We start from the raw sequence: 15,078 nt of genomic DNA, 5'->3' as shown, positions 1-15,078 counted from the left end.
TATTCACGTTCCTTCCTCTGGTGAAGGCTCCCTTTCGCTTCCCAGCCTCTCTCCAAAGTCAGCCAGCCCTCTCTGCGCGCCTTCAAGCCTCCCACATGCTAACGTGTGGGTGAAAACAGAACTTTCTCCAAGGTGGTCAGTGTCCCGTCTTCTGGCCCAGAGGCTTTAACTTGCCTTAAATGCAGCTTCTTGGGCTGTTTAGAAATGAAAGACGGGTTCTTTCACCGGGAGGGCTGGTCGGGCACGAGGCAGGGCACTGCTCCGAAGTTCCCACTGCTGCCCCGGCTTCACTGCGTGGGAAAGGGCGGAGCGTGCACAGCGAGGTAAACCAATGGGGTGGCAGGCCGCACAGGCCCCGCGCAGACATCTGAGGACACAGGTTTCATAGGTGCAATCCCAGCAGTGGCTGCGGGGACAGGACTTGACATTCTCCCTTGAGGCGTCTCGGTCAAAGGTAGGGGGTTGGGTTGTCCGTGAGGCAAAGAGCAGACCCGTGAGACCTGCGGCCACCAGTGCCCCATGCTCCTGGGGAGCGGGGCTCCTCTCCTGGGGGTATTCTCGCCCCTACCTGCTGCACTGACACTGCAGAGGTACATGGCACCCTCCCATCGGAGACCACGAGCCTCTCTACCGGCTTTTCCACCAATGGACACAGGCAAAGACATCGGTAGCCATTCTGAAATGTGCTCAGTAGGAGAGGAGATGGATGTCAAAGGACCAGAAACACTGCAGAAATTGAGCTTAAGAAGAAAGTAAGCAGTGGCTCAGATTTACAAAATACATGTTTCCGTTGGGTTGAAAGCATGAGAATGAGAGGAAAAAAGGGATGATTAGTCCGTATGAACAGGTGAAACTTCAGTTAAGAAAAACCTCTGATTACAAGGCCCAATCTGAGTTGTCTTAGGAATTCGTACTCCCGTTTCCCTGTATCAAGATCCTTCAGAGGTGTAAGAAATGGCGTCTGCTTAAGGAAGGCACAAGACATTAATGACGGCCTGGCCCGTGCACCTCTGTATCCCAGGTGTCTGGATCACAGCCACCACAGGGCATGCGCTGTTTTCAAGATTGCTCTCATTTGACGATTACCTACCTGTTTTGATCTAACGTTACTGGGAGAGCAAAACACAAATGCAGTGGAGAAATTTAACCTAGGTAGTCTGGTGAAAGCTTATGGGCACATTTTAAAAAATCCATTTTTGGCATTGGTATCAATTTGGGACTGTCGCCACCATCTCTGAAGGACTTAAAATGTGCTTTTGGAGCTTGTGGGAACCGAGCCTCGGGGGACACCCGAGCTAATTTAAGCCATGCAGTCTTGCTGGTGCGCCTGCCCCTGACATCCCCCATGCCTGGGATGGCTGAACTTAGTGCATTCTTGTTTCTGATCACCCTTTATGGCTTGCCTAGCTCCACACTAATGGATGACATCTTTATTTTTCCCCAGATGACCACAGCATCCATACAGGAGCTGGGCTTTGGGATATAATGAAGAAGGGAAGCCAAAGAAAAATGTACTTTATTAAAAGCTTAAGTGTCTTCCAGCAAACTACTTGTAACCCAGGCCACACACTTTGGGAGCTAATTTACTATCTGGTATTTAGCTGCCAAGTCCTTGAGCTCTCTGCTGGATGCTTCACTGTTTTCCATGGATTTGGAGGAGGAGCCCCGTAGCCTCCAAGTGAGCTCTGCAGACCTCTGCCTTTACTCCCCTGAAACTCTCTGGCTGCAGAGTGAGCGGAGAGCTATGGACAAGTGTGGTCCCTGATCAGGAGACAGCTGCACTCTAGTTAGAATAAAGCCATGGCTACCAGGTCATTACATTCAGTGCTAATTATTAGGTGGTGAATTTAGGATTTTAAGCATAGTGTTGCATATTGGCATGGCATGGTGGAGATCTGCCTCACGAGGACCCCAACACACTGGCAGCTGGGCTCTCCAAAGAGGACTGTTTTCTAATGGGGAGGCACCTTGACCTGTGAAAACATTAGAATGGAGTGTTCTTTTAAAAAATATATTTATTTAATAATACTTCCACGTGGTACAAAATTCAAAGGGTACCAAAAAGTACAGAGTGCAAAGCAAGTTTCCCTTCTCCCCCTCTGTCCTCCGAGCCCCGGGTCCTCTCCCTGGAGGCAGCCCCTGTTATCCGGCATGTGCTTCCAGAGACAGGGCACGCATTTCTTTTATTATTTTTAAGATTTATTTTATTATATTTTAGTTTTGGGTGCGTTGGGTCTTTGTTGCTGCCTGCGGGCTTTCTCTGGTTGAGGCGAGCGGGGGCTACTCCTCGTTGTGGTGCGTGGGCTTCTCATTGTGGTGGCTTCTCCTGTTACAGAGCATGGGCTCTAGGCAAGCCTGCAAGGCTTCAGTAGTTGTGGCGCACGGGCTTAGTTGCTCCGCGGCATGTGGGATATTCCTGGACCAGGAATCGAACCCGTGTCCCCTGCATTGGCAGGCGGATTCTTAACCACTGCGCCACCAGGGAAGTCCCAGGCCATGCATTCCTGAACATCCAGGCACATTTTCTTCTTGCTTTTTTCTTTAAACACTAAGGCAGCATGTCCTGCATACTGTTCCCCATGTTCCTTGTCCCACACCTACTGTAACCAGGAGGTTGTGACATATCAGTATACAAAGCTGACTCTTTTTAAATGCTGTGTTCTAGGTTGGTGGTCTTTCTGTGGCAGGACTGTAATTGACCTAATCCTTTCCCTAACTTGTTTCTCATCTTTTGCTATGACACTGTTTTCTATTTTTAACCGTACCACCAGGAAGCTCACTGGGTTAGGCTCCCAGCAGGAAACAGACGGCATGCTAAAGAGAAATGGTTGAAGAGAGTTTAACAAAGAGACTATTTACAAAATGAGGGCAGGGATAAGGACATGGAGGCACCCTGGGAAGTCACCAGTTCAGGCCACCACTCCTGGGAACTAGGCTCCTGAGCAGCTGAGTGTTTCCCAGCTGTTACAAGCTGCAGTGGTTTTCCGTACTCTCCATCTCAAGTGTTGCAGTAACACTGAACCCATGTTACTTCTTTGCTTTGCTAGAACGGCCACTCTTCTTCCTCAAGCAGTTTTGGAAACTAAAACTCTAAACTCCTTCAGACTTGGAGAGAAGGCAGCTCCTCTAGTTGGCACTTTATTTGGACTGAGGGTAGAGCTGGCTGTCCCTGGCGTGGAGTGGGTGGTAGAAAGGAGCTGAGAAGGTGGGAGCTGGGCAGCTGCGGAGGTCTCTGAAGTCTGGCCTTAACATTGCCTTGTGATTTAGTCTGTAGCAAATTCTGAGTGTCAGACACACCCCTTGTCAAATATTGAGCACAAAAGCCATATTTCAAAGGAAAATCACAATGGTTTGGGGGCTGTCTATGCCTCTGCCTGATTAGAGTTTTTGGCGGGAAAGCCTGGAGTTTATTATTGTGGCAAGTTTGGGAGAGGATTTCTGGAAAGCACATGGGGCAGCTGTTGGTCATCTGAGGCCAGAGCTCCTCTCTGAACACATCTGGAGATGCACTGAGCAGAGCTCGCCTTCAGGTTCTGAAGGCTCTGGTGACTGTAAATAAATCTGCTGTGAACACTCTTGAACACGGCTTTTTGTGGCCGTATGTTTTCATCCCTCTTGGGTAAACACCTAGGGGAGGAATTGCTGGGGCTTAGGTATGTTTAACTTTGCAAGGAACTGCCGGTTTCCCAAGCGCACCACCTGACACTCCCACCGGTCATGCGTGGGAGCTCCAGTTGCTTCCCATCCTTGCCAACGCTCGATACTGTCAGCCTTTTCCATCTCACTGCTCTGGTGGGTGGGTAGTGTTATCTGTGCTTTTAATTTGCATTTTCCTGATGACTAATGATGCTCAGCACTTTTTCATGTGCTCACTTACCATTCATACAGCTTCTTCAGCAAAATATGGCAGGGCGGGGGGAGCTTTTAAATATCTCCTTTTGTATCATCATCGCTCCAATGCATTTTTTTCCATTGCAGCTTCACCCATGATCTCAGTTGCCCTGATTATTCACCACCCTTGAAAACATGATGGACTTTTCAAGTGTCACACCCTTGATAATGCAGTCCCATCTGCCTCTTCACCCTTTCGTCCCCAACTCGGTTGTCACCGTTTGGGGTGGCAAAGCCTCTGGCCTGCCCTGTCTGTGCCTCCAGGGTCCTGAGCATACACCTGTGTGGCTGCACTTGCCACACTGTGAGCAGTTCTTCCTCACCGAGGGCGGGGGCTGTGCCCCCCTCTTCTTTGCAGTCACAGTGTTCATCACATGACCTGGCAGGAGTCTAGGTCCAATATTGTTGGACCAATTTATTATGCATCTGATCCTCCCAACAGCCCTGTTGACAAATGCTGAATGTGTCAGCCTTAAACTGGAGATAGAGGTGTAGACATAGAGGGGTCAAGTGGCTTGTTCACGGTCAGTATGTGTGTTACAGTTAGGAACTACTTACTATAAAGTTTTGACTCTTTTACATTACAGTTCTCCAAACAGGTATGTTGCTTTAGGTAAAGTTCAGGATAGTTTTAAGGGAATCCATTTCCATTTCTAGGTCCTCAGCTTGCATCCATGCTCAACTAAAACCAAGGAGCCAGAGCAGCTGTCTCTGAGCAAGGAGAGCATCACACTGGTCCGACTGTCCCACCTCCCCTTTCACAATGGCCTTCTCCCACTTTACCCTCTGTTGTCTTCCCGAGGTGCACGCTGCCAGGTGGAAGGCCGCCCAGCTGTCACAAAGGGTCCCGGTGCTGGGAGGGGAGTGACTCTGATGACTGCATGTTGCAGCTCAGGCTTGTACTTCTTAGCTTTCACAGAAATTGAAGGAGACCCCAATCAAGCTGTTGGCTGATGATTTTAAGTTTTTATTTGTGACAGATTATATCTGGACTTTGGCTATGTAACTCAGAAGGCTTCAAAGAACCATCCTAACAAAACTCCTTTCCATTTCCATGTGCTTATTTTTATGAACAAGGTTTCTCAGTTTTTGCATTAAGAAAAACCCAAGATAGGAATAGAATTGGCGCTGGTCCATATCTCTTGCCAGCAGTAAGTGATGATTATCCATGGGTTAATGAACTAATTTTAAAAAATCCCTATACATCTCATGAAGATATATATTTCCAAATAAAATTTGCATTTTATATTTAATAATTTTTATCAAGAACTGTAACATGTTTTCCATCATTTGTGAACTCACAATAGCTGTGTTGACTCAATTCAGAAGAGAAATCATAACAATTAGATCCTTATGGATCAATAATTTTAAACGTAGAGTTGATTACATTATTTGTGGTAGTTACATTATACAAGGGCACCATGACCACTGAATTAGCAACTACTGAACCGTTGTTCATGGAGAAATACAGGGTTAGTTTCCTTTGAACCTCTGGTCACAACATCTGGTCAACCAATCAATGTGTAATCTTGTTTTTAGGTGTATTTGTTTAAAGATAGCTTATTTAACATATATATATATATATTTACAAATAATTACATGCAGTATATCTTTATAATAAAACACCATATCAATTACAGCATTATGTAATGTAGTCTACCATAGTGTGACTGTTCTAATTTAGCTCTTCCATTCAGTCACATACACAGTACACATGTTCACTGCTCACATACACACACAAATACACACCGTATATTGGATACTGCACCATAATGCAAGAAAGAAAGCCCCCCCCCAAAAGAATTAACCAAAGATTAAACATTTAAAATTTATGGAAACCACCTTACTGTTGATGGAGCCATGGGACACGTGATGGGGCAGTGCACGGTGGGGTTAAACCTGGTGACCTCGGCTTGCCGTACGGGAACGGAGGGAGAGTCAGGAAGGAAGATGTCAGGGAGGGTGGCCTGTGAGATCTGGCAGCTCTGCCTCAGGAGTCTGGCTTTCCCAGTTTGGTGACGGTGTCAGCAACTTGCCCTCCCAATCTGGCTTGAAAAACTGCCTCAGCCTCACCCGCTTGGCTTTTTGCCTCAAATCTTTAAGCGTTTCGGCATAAGGGATGAACGCGGTGGAGGTGAGGCGCTTAAACGTGAGGCTGCGTTCAGGCACAGGGTCACACTTTTCCATGTCATTGAAAATTTTTTCCAAGGCAGAATTCCATTCTGCTATTTTGGCTGCTGTGAGAGGGACGATTCTTGGAGTCTCAGGCTGACTTTCACCATCCTCATCATCACTAACTCCATTGCCTTGTTTTGCCATCTCGTCCAGGTCTTTGTTGGTGGGTTCTACTGCCGCTTCTGCCAAAATTTCCTCCACATCGCCTTCCTTCATGTCACTGAAACCTTCTCCACGTATCTGTTGTGCAGTGTGCATTATGTTTTTGACACTGCTCGTTATATTTTCTGTAACACCTTCAAAACCTTCAAAATTTTTCACACAGTCTGGCCAAACATTTCCCCAACAATTGTTGATAGTAGCCTGCTTGACGCTGTCCCAGGCTGTGCTGATATAATCAATAACATTGCGTATGGTGACTGACTTCCAGTAGTCCATCATGGTGGTCTCCTCATTGGCGTTGAGAGCCTCAAAAGCCTTGCTATAAAGCTCCCTGGTGTAGTGTGCCTTGAAAGCTTTTATCACGCCCTGATTGAGGGGTTGGATAAGCGATGCTGTGTTTGGGGGCATGAAGAGAACTTCTATGTTGGGGTGGGCATTTTCGAGTTCTTCACGGCAATGAACTGGGGCATTATCCAAAATTAATAAAACCCTGAAGGCAAGGTTTTTGCCATGGAGATAACGTTCAGCTTCTGGGATGAAGCAGTTGTGGAACCAATCCCAGAATATTTTGGACGCCATCCACGCTTTTTTGTTCCATCTCCAGTGGACTGGCATACGGTTCAAGTTTTTCCCTCTAAGTGCTTGTGGGTTTTGTGCTCTGTGTACCATGAGGGGTTTGCACTTAAAGTCACCCTTGGCGTTTGCACATAATAGCAAGGTTGCACAGTCTTTGAATGACTTAAAGCCAGGAGTTTTGGAGGCCATTTGCATTACATAGGTTCGTTTGCCAACATTCTTGTAAAATAAGCCAGTTTCATCAGCGTTGAAAACCTGCTCTTCCATATAACCCTTTTCATGTATAATGCTTAGCAGGTATTTTTTAAATTCTTCTGCAGCCTCCTGATCTGTAGAACCTACCTTGCCTGCAAGTTTAACATTTTTCATGTGGTATCGCCTTTTGAATCGTGCAAGCCAGCCTGCACTAGCTGAGAAGGGTTTAACATTTTCTTGACCCTGGGTAACATGACCGTAAATTTCTTTGGCTTTCAGCCTCACAACAACGCTGTCCACTACACTCTTTTTATTGCTTGTCATCTCATGAATCCACAAATTTAGTTGCTTTTCCATCTTTTCCATAGCTCCATCACGCACTACAGAGGTTACTTTAGCACTTTCCGGAGCGGCTTCACGTACAGATCTGCGAATATCCTCTTCCTTTTTCTGGATGTACCGTATTGTTGACTCATTAACATTGAATTCTCGGCCAACAGCACTATAACTCAGGCCTGAGTGAAGCTTATCTAACACACGTATTTTCTCTGTAAGGCACATTACAACCTTCTTGCGCTTAGGAATGCCAGACAGTGCTTTAGCACTACGTTTGGGGGCCATTTAAAACTGTGAAATCACCAAGAAAAAGCAACAACAACAACAAAAAAGTGAAAAATGTGGCACCAGTGGAGTGAAAAGGACATTTGCTTACATTATGGGCTACAAGAAGATGGCAGAGCATGGCCTTGTTCAAATTCAGCTGGGAACGTGTGCATAAGGCAATTCAAATTTTTTGCTGCTTTGCACATGTCTATAAATGAGAAAGTGCTGCAAATACAGATTTTGGGGTTACACATAAATATTATCGAGTAGGCAAATTTGCAAATGTAGAATCCGTGAATGAGGATTGATTGTATTTGTATGCAAAAACAGTGTGAGGGAGGAGTAAAATGGAGTAGAAGGCAGTTTGGGTTTTGCTGTTCCACTCTCTCTCAAGTTCCACTGAAAAAAACAAATCTGTTCAGTATTTGGAGGGAAATATGCTGGCACTTCTAAGAATTTTTAAACTGTAGAGAAAAAAAAGTGTCATTTCCTCCCTCTTGGCACTGCTCAACACCCTGGTTTTCTTTTGTAGTTTTAGAAGACCTGACCACTTTGAAATGAAACCGCAGTATTCCTGAGAGAGGCCTAATGGAATGTCGTGATTTCCCCCTAGAGGACAGAAGGACAAAATGTCTTGAACGTCCCCAAATGCTAGAATTCTGTACGATACTTTAGTGTAAAAAGTCTTCACATGCTGTTCAGAACAACAACAAAAAGCTCTTCTGAGATCTCAGGCTTCTCCCTTGATAGTTCTGTGTAACTGGTGCCGTTCCTCGTTTCCTTTGTTTCTTGCCCTGGGAAGCTGTCAGTAACTTCTTACACGTGTGGCCGTGGCCTTTACAGCTCTGCCTCGGACCAAGCACCAGAGAGTCTGCAGGAGCCCTCGCTGCTCTTCACCTGTGATGGAGGCTGCATTCGCCACAATCTCTCCCCAGCTGACTTTTCGCTGACGAGTGACCAGCTATTTTGGCTAATCATTGATGAAGCACATGGTCTATATGTAGTAAAAGAAAACACTGCACTCTAATCCCAGCCGGCATAATTTACGTCGCTAATTGTTCTAAGTCATCGTATTAGAATTCCAGCTCCACTCTCCCCGAGCCGGGGGCGGGGAAGAACTGAGAAAACAACAGGTTCTCAACAGTCCCTTCGTGGTTGCTTCAAGCGGCGGAGGCCAAGCTTTCCGGGGTCCCTCTGGGCGGGGCGGGCTGCACCCGCTAGGCCGCGTCGGAGGGCGAGCGCCGGGTGCAGGGATGGGGAATCCGCGCGTGAGCCGGGCCAGGTGGGCCGCGTCCGAGGGCGAGCTCCAAGTGCGGGGAGAAGTCCGCGCGCGGGCCGGGCCAGGTGGGCCGCGCCGGAAGGCCACCGCCAGCTGCCGAGAGAAGAGACCGCGCCCTCACGGCGGGGGACCGGAAGAGGTTGCGGGCGGGGCCTGCCGGGGCGCGGTCTGAAGACGTCACTTCCGGCGCCGCTCCACTTCCTGGTGAGGGAAGGGGGCTGAGATTGGTGCATCCCGGAGGAAGGAAAAAGGGTGAGGAGAGGCGGCGGCTGAGCGGGCGGGCGCCGGGGGCGGCCGGGCTAGCTCCGGGCCGCCGGGGCAGCCCGCCCTGGTCGCTCGCGCGGCCGGCACGCCCGCCGGGGCCGCGTCGCGTTCCCCTCGGGGCGCATTCGCGGCCTACCCGCGGCGCTCAACGCCTGTGCTCTGTGTTGCAGGTCTACCCGGAGCCCCGGAGCGAGGGCGAGTGCCTGAGCAACATCCGCGAGTTCCTGCGAGGCTGCGGGGCGTCCCTGCGCCTGGAGGTGAGTGGCGGGGGCGGCGGGGCCGGCGGGGCGCTGGGGCGCGAGGCGGGCGGGTGTGGTAACGGCCCGCAGCGGCGGCGCCCGGGGCTCGGCTCGCGGGTTCCCCAGGGGCGACGGCGGGCTCAGGGCAGGGAGGAGCCCCACATTTTGCCCGATGCGATGGGGACAGGTGGTTACAGTAGCTCGTGGTGCAGGTGACAACACGTTTTCGACAGCCGTTTGTTGGGCAGGGGCGCTTTCTGACTCCTTGGTACTTGCCTTAGCTTTAACTGTGCCCTAGGGATTCTCGGGGGACGCGCATCCTCAGAACCCTAAGCAGGTGATCAGGCGGAGCCGGGAGAAATAAAATGGGCCCCCAGTCCTCCAAGTGTCACTCCCTTTAGGTGGTTTTTACTCTGACAATTGATGTTTAGGTTAGGGACATGTTAATCTATGTCTTGGGGCGTGGGTGTCATTTCCATGTTGCTTAGAATTTTGTCACTGTGCTAAATACAGTCTTTCAGTAGCAGCTCTCTGGAAATTTCTTCTTTTTTTTCTTTTTCTTTTTTTTTTTTTTTTTGCGATTCGCGAGGGCCTCTCACTGTCGTGGCCTCTCCCGTTGCGGAGCACAGGCTCCGAACGCGGAGGCTCAGCGGCCATGGCTCACGGGTCCAGCCGCTCCGCGGCATGTGGGATCTTCCCCGACCGGGGCACGAACCTGTGTCCCCTGCATCGGCAGGCGGACTGTCAACCACTGCGCCACCAGGGAAGCCCTGGAAATTTCTTTTTCATCTTATGTTACCATGTGTGGTTTTTATTAATCCTGGGATAGGACTTTAGATCAGAAATGTAGCTGCTTTTTTATTTGGAAATTACAGACTAATGTGGTTATAGTCAGTTGGGGGTTTAAATCTTGCCTTTTCTACCTGCGGCTTTACCACTCTCTGCCTTTGTTTCCTTCTCTGAGTACTGAGATGAATTATACCAGGCTTCTAGGTAACAGTATATGAAAGCATCTGCAACAGAACCATTGCATCCTACAAGAACCACCTCTTAGGTTTCTTGGGAAATAAATGTAGAAGTCATCAAATCCATGAGGAAGGCTATATGGGAAGCTTATCTCTTGGTTGAAGTTTGATAAGAGTAAATTACTGTCTTTATGAATATGATTGGAAACACTAAGTTGGTAGCATTTGATGTCTGTGAGGAAATCATGTACAGGTAAGTGAAAATGCTCAGAGGAGAGTCCAAAGTGGAGACGGTGGCTGTTTAGGCGTGGGAGAGACATTGTTTCAGAAACGTCTTTTCCTCTGCTGGATGGGCTTTGTCGTTTATCATTGAGTTTCTCTGTTAGGCTGTGATAATAAATGCTTGTAGCAGTTTTTGCTTTTTTTGACCTTTGTTGAAGAATTTTATTATCCCCTTCAAACTATTGAGTTTAGTTTCTCATTAGACTAAATTTGAAACTCACTTTGTAAGAAGGTATTGTTTTAAAGAAAGTTGAACGGAAAAAAACCCCCAAAACATCTCATCCTTAGTTTTCCAAAGGTTGCTGTTGAAATTTTATATAGCTACTATTTTTTTAAAATTGAGTTTATTTAAAGATGTTCTAGAAGAGACTTTGTTCACTAACACATCCTAAGTATCTAGAACAGTGCTTGGCATATAGTAGGCCTTCAGTAAATATTTGTGATTGACTGATGACCTGGCAGTTGTAGTTGGTAGTAAAGGTTTCCTTTTATATGAAAAAGTCAAGTATGACTTTATTTTGTGGTATTTAAATATCTCTTCCAGTAAATTTACAATAGAGGCAAGTTTAGTTAACATTCTTTCAAGCTCAGTTATAAGTTAAACTTTAAAACTTTAAATTAAATAAGAGGTAATAATTTAAAAAAGCACATCAGAAAGCTCATGCATTTGTTAGTCACTCTGAAAAAGGAGCTCTGTATGGTATGGACTCAACTTGGGCTTCCAGACTTGTAATCTGTGATGTGAAGGGACAGGCCTGTTCACTGAAAGACAGCCTCACACATGGAACACAGTGTGGCGGGCGGTTTCCCAGTGTTTTTAAAGAAAAATACATGGAAAGGGAGTGAGGAGGGAAGGACTTTGCTCTTTTGAAACACTTTGTAGCTCTGCACACTTCATTTTCACAAAATGCTGGAAGACAAGAGACTGACAGGAAAGCTTTTGAAATTGCAAACATGAAACTCAAGATTGATAGCTTGAATTCTAGATTAGCTTTTGTTCTATATAAGTGTCAAGGTAGCTTTTCCAGGGGTTAGTTTAGACTGCATTGTGTTTGTAACAGACTGCCTGTCTTTGGTATGTGTATTTTCTTGTCTACCACCATTATAAACTGTCTTAAGGGGACTTTCCTGGTGGCGCACTGGTTAAGAATCTGCCTGCCGGTGCAGAGGACACGGGTTCAAGCCCTGGTCCGGGAAGACCCCACATGCCACGGAGCAGCTAAGCCTGTGCGCCACAACTACTGAGCCTGTGCTCTAGAGTCTGTGCTCTGCAACAAGAGAAGCCCTGGCAATGAGAAGCCCATGCACTGGAAGAGTAGCCCTCACTTGTCTCAACTAGAGAAAGCCCGCGCACAGCAACAAAGACCCAATGCAGCCGAAAATAAATAAATAAATAAATAAATAAATTTATTAAAAAAAATAACTGTCTTAAGATTTCTTAAAGGAAGAGAGGAACTGAACGTCATAATTACTTTATCAGTTATTTTAACACATACACATCTTAACTCGCTGTGGAAAATCAAGCATTATTCCCCTGATGAGTTCTGATTATGAAAGGAGTTTTAATTTTAAAGGAATATTGTACGATTTGCATTTATTGTTAAACTTTGAGAAGCAATTTAAATTTTAAGTTGGAAAACATTTTTAAATTTGGAAAATTTAAAAAAACTTAAAAATTGGAAAACTGTGTTTAGGAAAACAGCATATATATCTTGGATGATCTTTTCATCTTTCATATGTTTGCTTCCTAGCAAGCATCTTGTTTGACTTTTTTGCTTTCTTAAATAGTATGGAATTTGATAAGAATTTAGGTTTTTTCTCATGTTCCTAATGGTGTAATAAGGATGTAAGATGACCCTGTTTAGAACTATTATGTCTTGATAAATAAAGTTGGAACTTTTCTAGAAAGTTAAGTTTCCTGATACAAGGAGCCAGGCACCGTGATTCTCTCCAGCTTGGGAATATTGTGTTTGGAAACCCTCATTTGCCTAGCACGTGTAGCAAGGACAGAACTTGTCCTGGACATGCAGGCAACGTTGTGTGTGAGAGAGAAGGTTGCTCATGCTGACCAAGTCCTGTCTTTGTATAGTTTTCCAGAGTTTCCCTGACCCCTGATTTCAGTTCTCAATAGCGTGCTGTTTTTGGTTATTTCTAACACTTTCTAAAGGACTTCCACGTGTTGTCTTAGTTTGCTCCTTCGTCTTTTGAGTTATTACAGTCCTTGTTTTACAGGAAGGAGACGCAGCCTAACTCATCAGTTCTCACTATTAACTGCGTGAACGTTAGCCACAGGGCTGCTGTTGGGCTTTTTAAGGAATACTGATGTCTGGACCCATCTCCAGAGGTTGTGCGCTCAGCAGGTCCTGGGGAGCGGGGGTGGATGTGAGAATCTCCATGCTGGAAGTAAGCAGAAAGGCCAGCCGGGGCTGTGCAGCCTGCTGAGGGGACTGGGGGTGTGGAGCTGGGGCACGGAGCTGGTGTTTGGCCCTGAGTGAGGGGCTTTTCCACTGCTGCAGGCAGCCCTGGTTCTGGACCCTTCCTGGAGAAGCAGGTGGTGTCCGGTTTGGGATGTAGCATTACTCACTTTATTACTAATCTGTGTGATTAGGTAAATCGTCAGCAGTTGCAAACTAATGTATGTCTGTAATGACCACAGGTCAGCCGGAACGGGAAGATCTACCTAAGGGAAATAATGCCATAGTCGTTTATTAGTGCTTAAAACTGTGAAAGAAAACTGTTCCCTTGACCGTGAGACTGTTGAGGAGGAAATGTTCTGACTTTCACTCTGTGAGACTGTTTTGGTGGCACTTTGGTGTTTGTTTTGCAGGGTGAATGGTGGACTTGTTCACTTTGCAGATGTGAGTCTTTGCTGACTTGGTTGCCATCTTATTTTTTACCTGTTTTTAACAGCTTTATATCTGTTAGCTGAGTCATTACTTTCTTAGGCCTCTGCACCTGTATCACCATCAGTGGCAGCTGGCCACTTCTCAGAGTAATTTTTCACCGAAAACCCAGTTTGTCTCACTTCCCGGGAATTGTGTACGTGGTGCTGAGCAGCCACGAGCAGGTCGTGCTGGGGCGGGCGCTGAACAGCCAGCCGGGCGTGCTCTCCCACTGCGATTTGGGCTTTTAATAAAAGCGTCCTGTGTACTTGCAGGGCCTTGCTCACCTCCTGGTGGTTGCGCATGAATATCAGCTTTCTGCTTCGGAGGGCCGGTAAGCACATTGGCCTGAAGCCCGCTGGGTTTCTGTCCCACTCTGCCTCTTGCCAGCTCTACCATCTGGATAAGGGGCATCACCACGATGCAGGCCCTTCGTATTTGTTGTAGGATTAAATGAATTAGCATATAGCACTTAGGACAGTGCCTCACGTGTTTTCGGTGCTAAATAGACAGTGGCTGTTACTGTTATCGTTTTCTTGTAGTTTGAACGACGTTGGTATGTATTTTTAAAAAACTTTACCCCATAATCCATATTCAGTTATACAAACTTAAGGAAATGGAGAAATGTAAGAAGAAAATAATTATATAATGATGCCATCTAGAGATAACCAATGTGAAAATTAGTGTATGTTTTTCAGTCTTTTCCCCCCTTTGCACATACGTAAATATGCTTTTAAAATATCCATGACATCATAGTATAAATGTTTTATAATGTGCTTTAACTTAACGTAGTGGCTGTTTTCTTGTGTTAAATATCTATTTATTTTTAATGGCTTCTCCGTAGTTTGTGGTGCTAATCCCCACTTTTGGATGTAGAGGTTGTTTGTAAGTTTTCATTGTGGTAGACAGTGATCTGTGTGATGGCCATTTCTGTACAGAATCCTTCATCTTTGATTATCTCTGAAGGAGAAATTCCCTGATAGGGCAGCGCATAGGTCAAAGGTAGGGCTTTTAAACATTTAAAGCACTATTGCCAAATTGTCTCCAGAGACATTTTTGTCCTTTTGCCTTGCCTGTAGCAGTGTGTGAGAGCACGCCTTTGCAGTCAGTCCTGTGACTGCCTGTATCAGTTGCTTCTCTTGCCCTCGGGAAAATGGAAGCCTCTTGGGGTAAACATTTTGGCTTTTCTTTCTTGTATCGTCTGCAGTGCCCGCATTTCTGCGTAAATGGTAAACGAAAGCAGATATGACGCACTCAAGGTTTCCTCCATTGGACTCGCAAAGGAGGATGTGAAAGGAAAGCTGCTAGACTAGGAAATCAAAGTTGAAAACTGTAGACGTTTGCAGAGCTCCTTCCAGCTTTCTGACATGTAACCTCTGGCTGTTCCGGGGTCGCTCTATAAAGGGGGAACTCTGGCTGGAAGCACGGCTTGAGACTGTGTGCAGAGGTGCCGATTTCCCTCTGTGTGAGTGATGAAGTTTTCATTTTCTGTCTTTAAAGTCGGGAGAGAAGGGAAAGGTATTAGGTGGGCTCTCCAGTGTCCTAATCAGCTAGGCTGATGGGCT

General features: G+C 46.4%; 1 protein-coding gene across 5 annotated transcripts in view; it reads left to right on the top strand.

The window, feature by feature from the left end:
• Nucleotides 1-15,078, top strand: part of ARHGEF7 (Rho guanine nucleotide exchange factor 7) — a 128,234-nt gene that overhangs the window by 20,316 nt on the left and 92,840 nt on the right. For 2 of the 5 annotated variants that reach the window (XM_007455310.1, XM_007455314.1), the window contains exon 2: nucleotides 9,316-9,402. The exons of 1 other annotated variant lie outside the window; for it this stretch is intronic. In XM_007455310.1, coding sequence (XP_007455372.1) covers nucleotides 9,316-9,402 — 87 coding nt within the window. Of the gene's footprint in view, nucleotides 1-9,315; nucleotides 9,403-14,389; nucleotides 14,399-15,078 lie in introns of those variants that run through there. 2 more of the 5 variants (XM_007455311.1, XM_007455315.1) reach the window with 2 other exon arrangements.

Source organism: Lipotes vexillifer, unplaced genomic scaffold (assembly GCF_000442215.2).
Source record: "Lipotes vexillifer unplaced genomic scaffold, Lipotes_vexillifer_v1.1 scaffold132, whole genome shotgun sequence".
In the NCBI taxonomy this organism is placed as follows: domain Eukaryota; kingdom Metazoa; phylum Chordata; class Mammalia; order Artiodactyla; family Lipotidae; genus Lipotes; species Lipotes vexillifer.
This window is presented reverse-complemented; position numbering and strand designations above follow the sequence as displayed.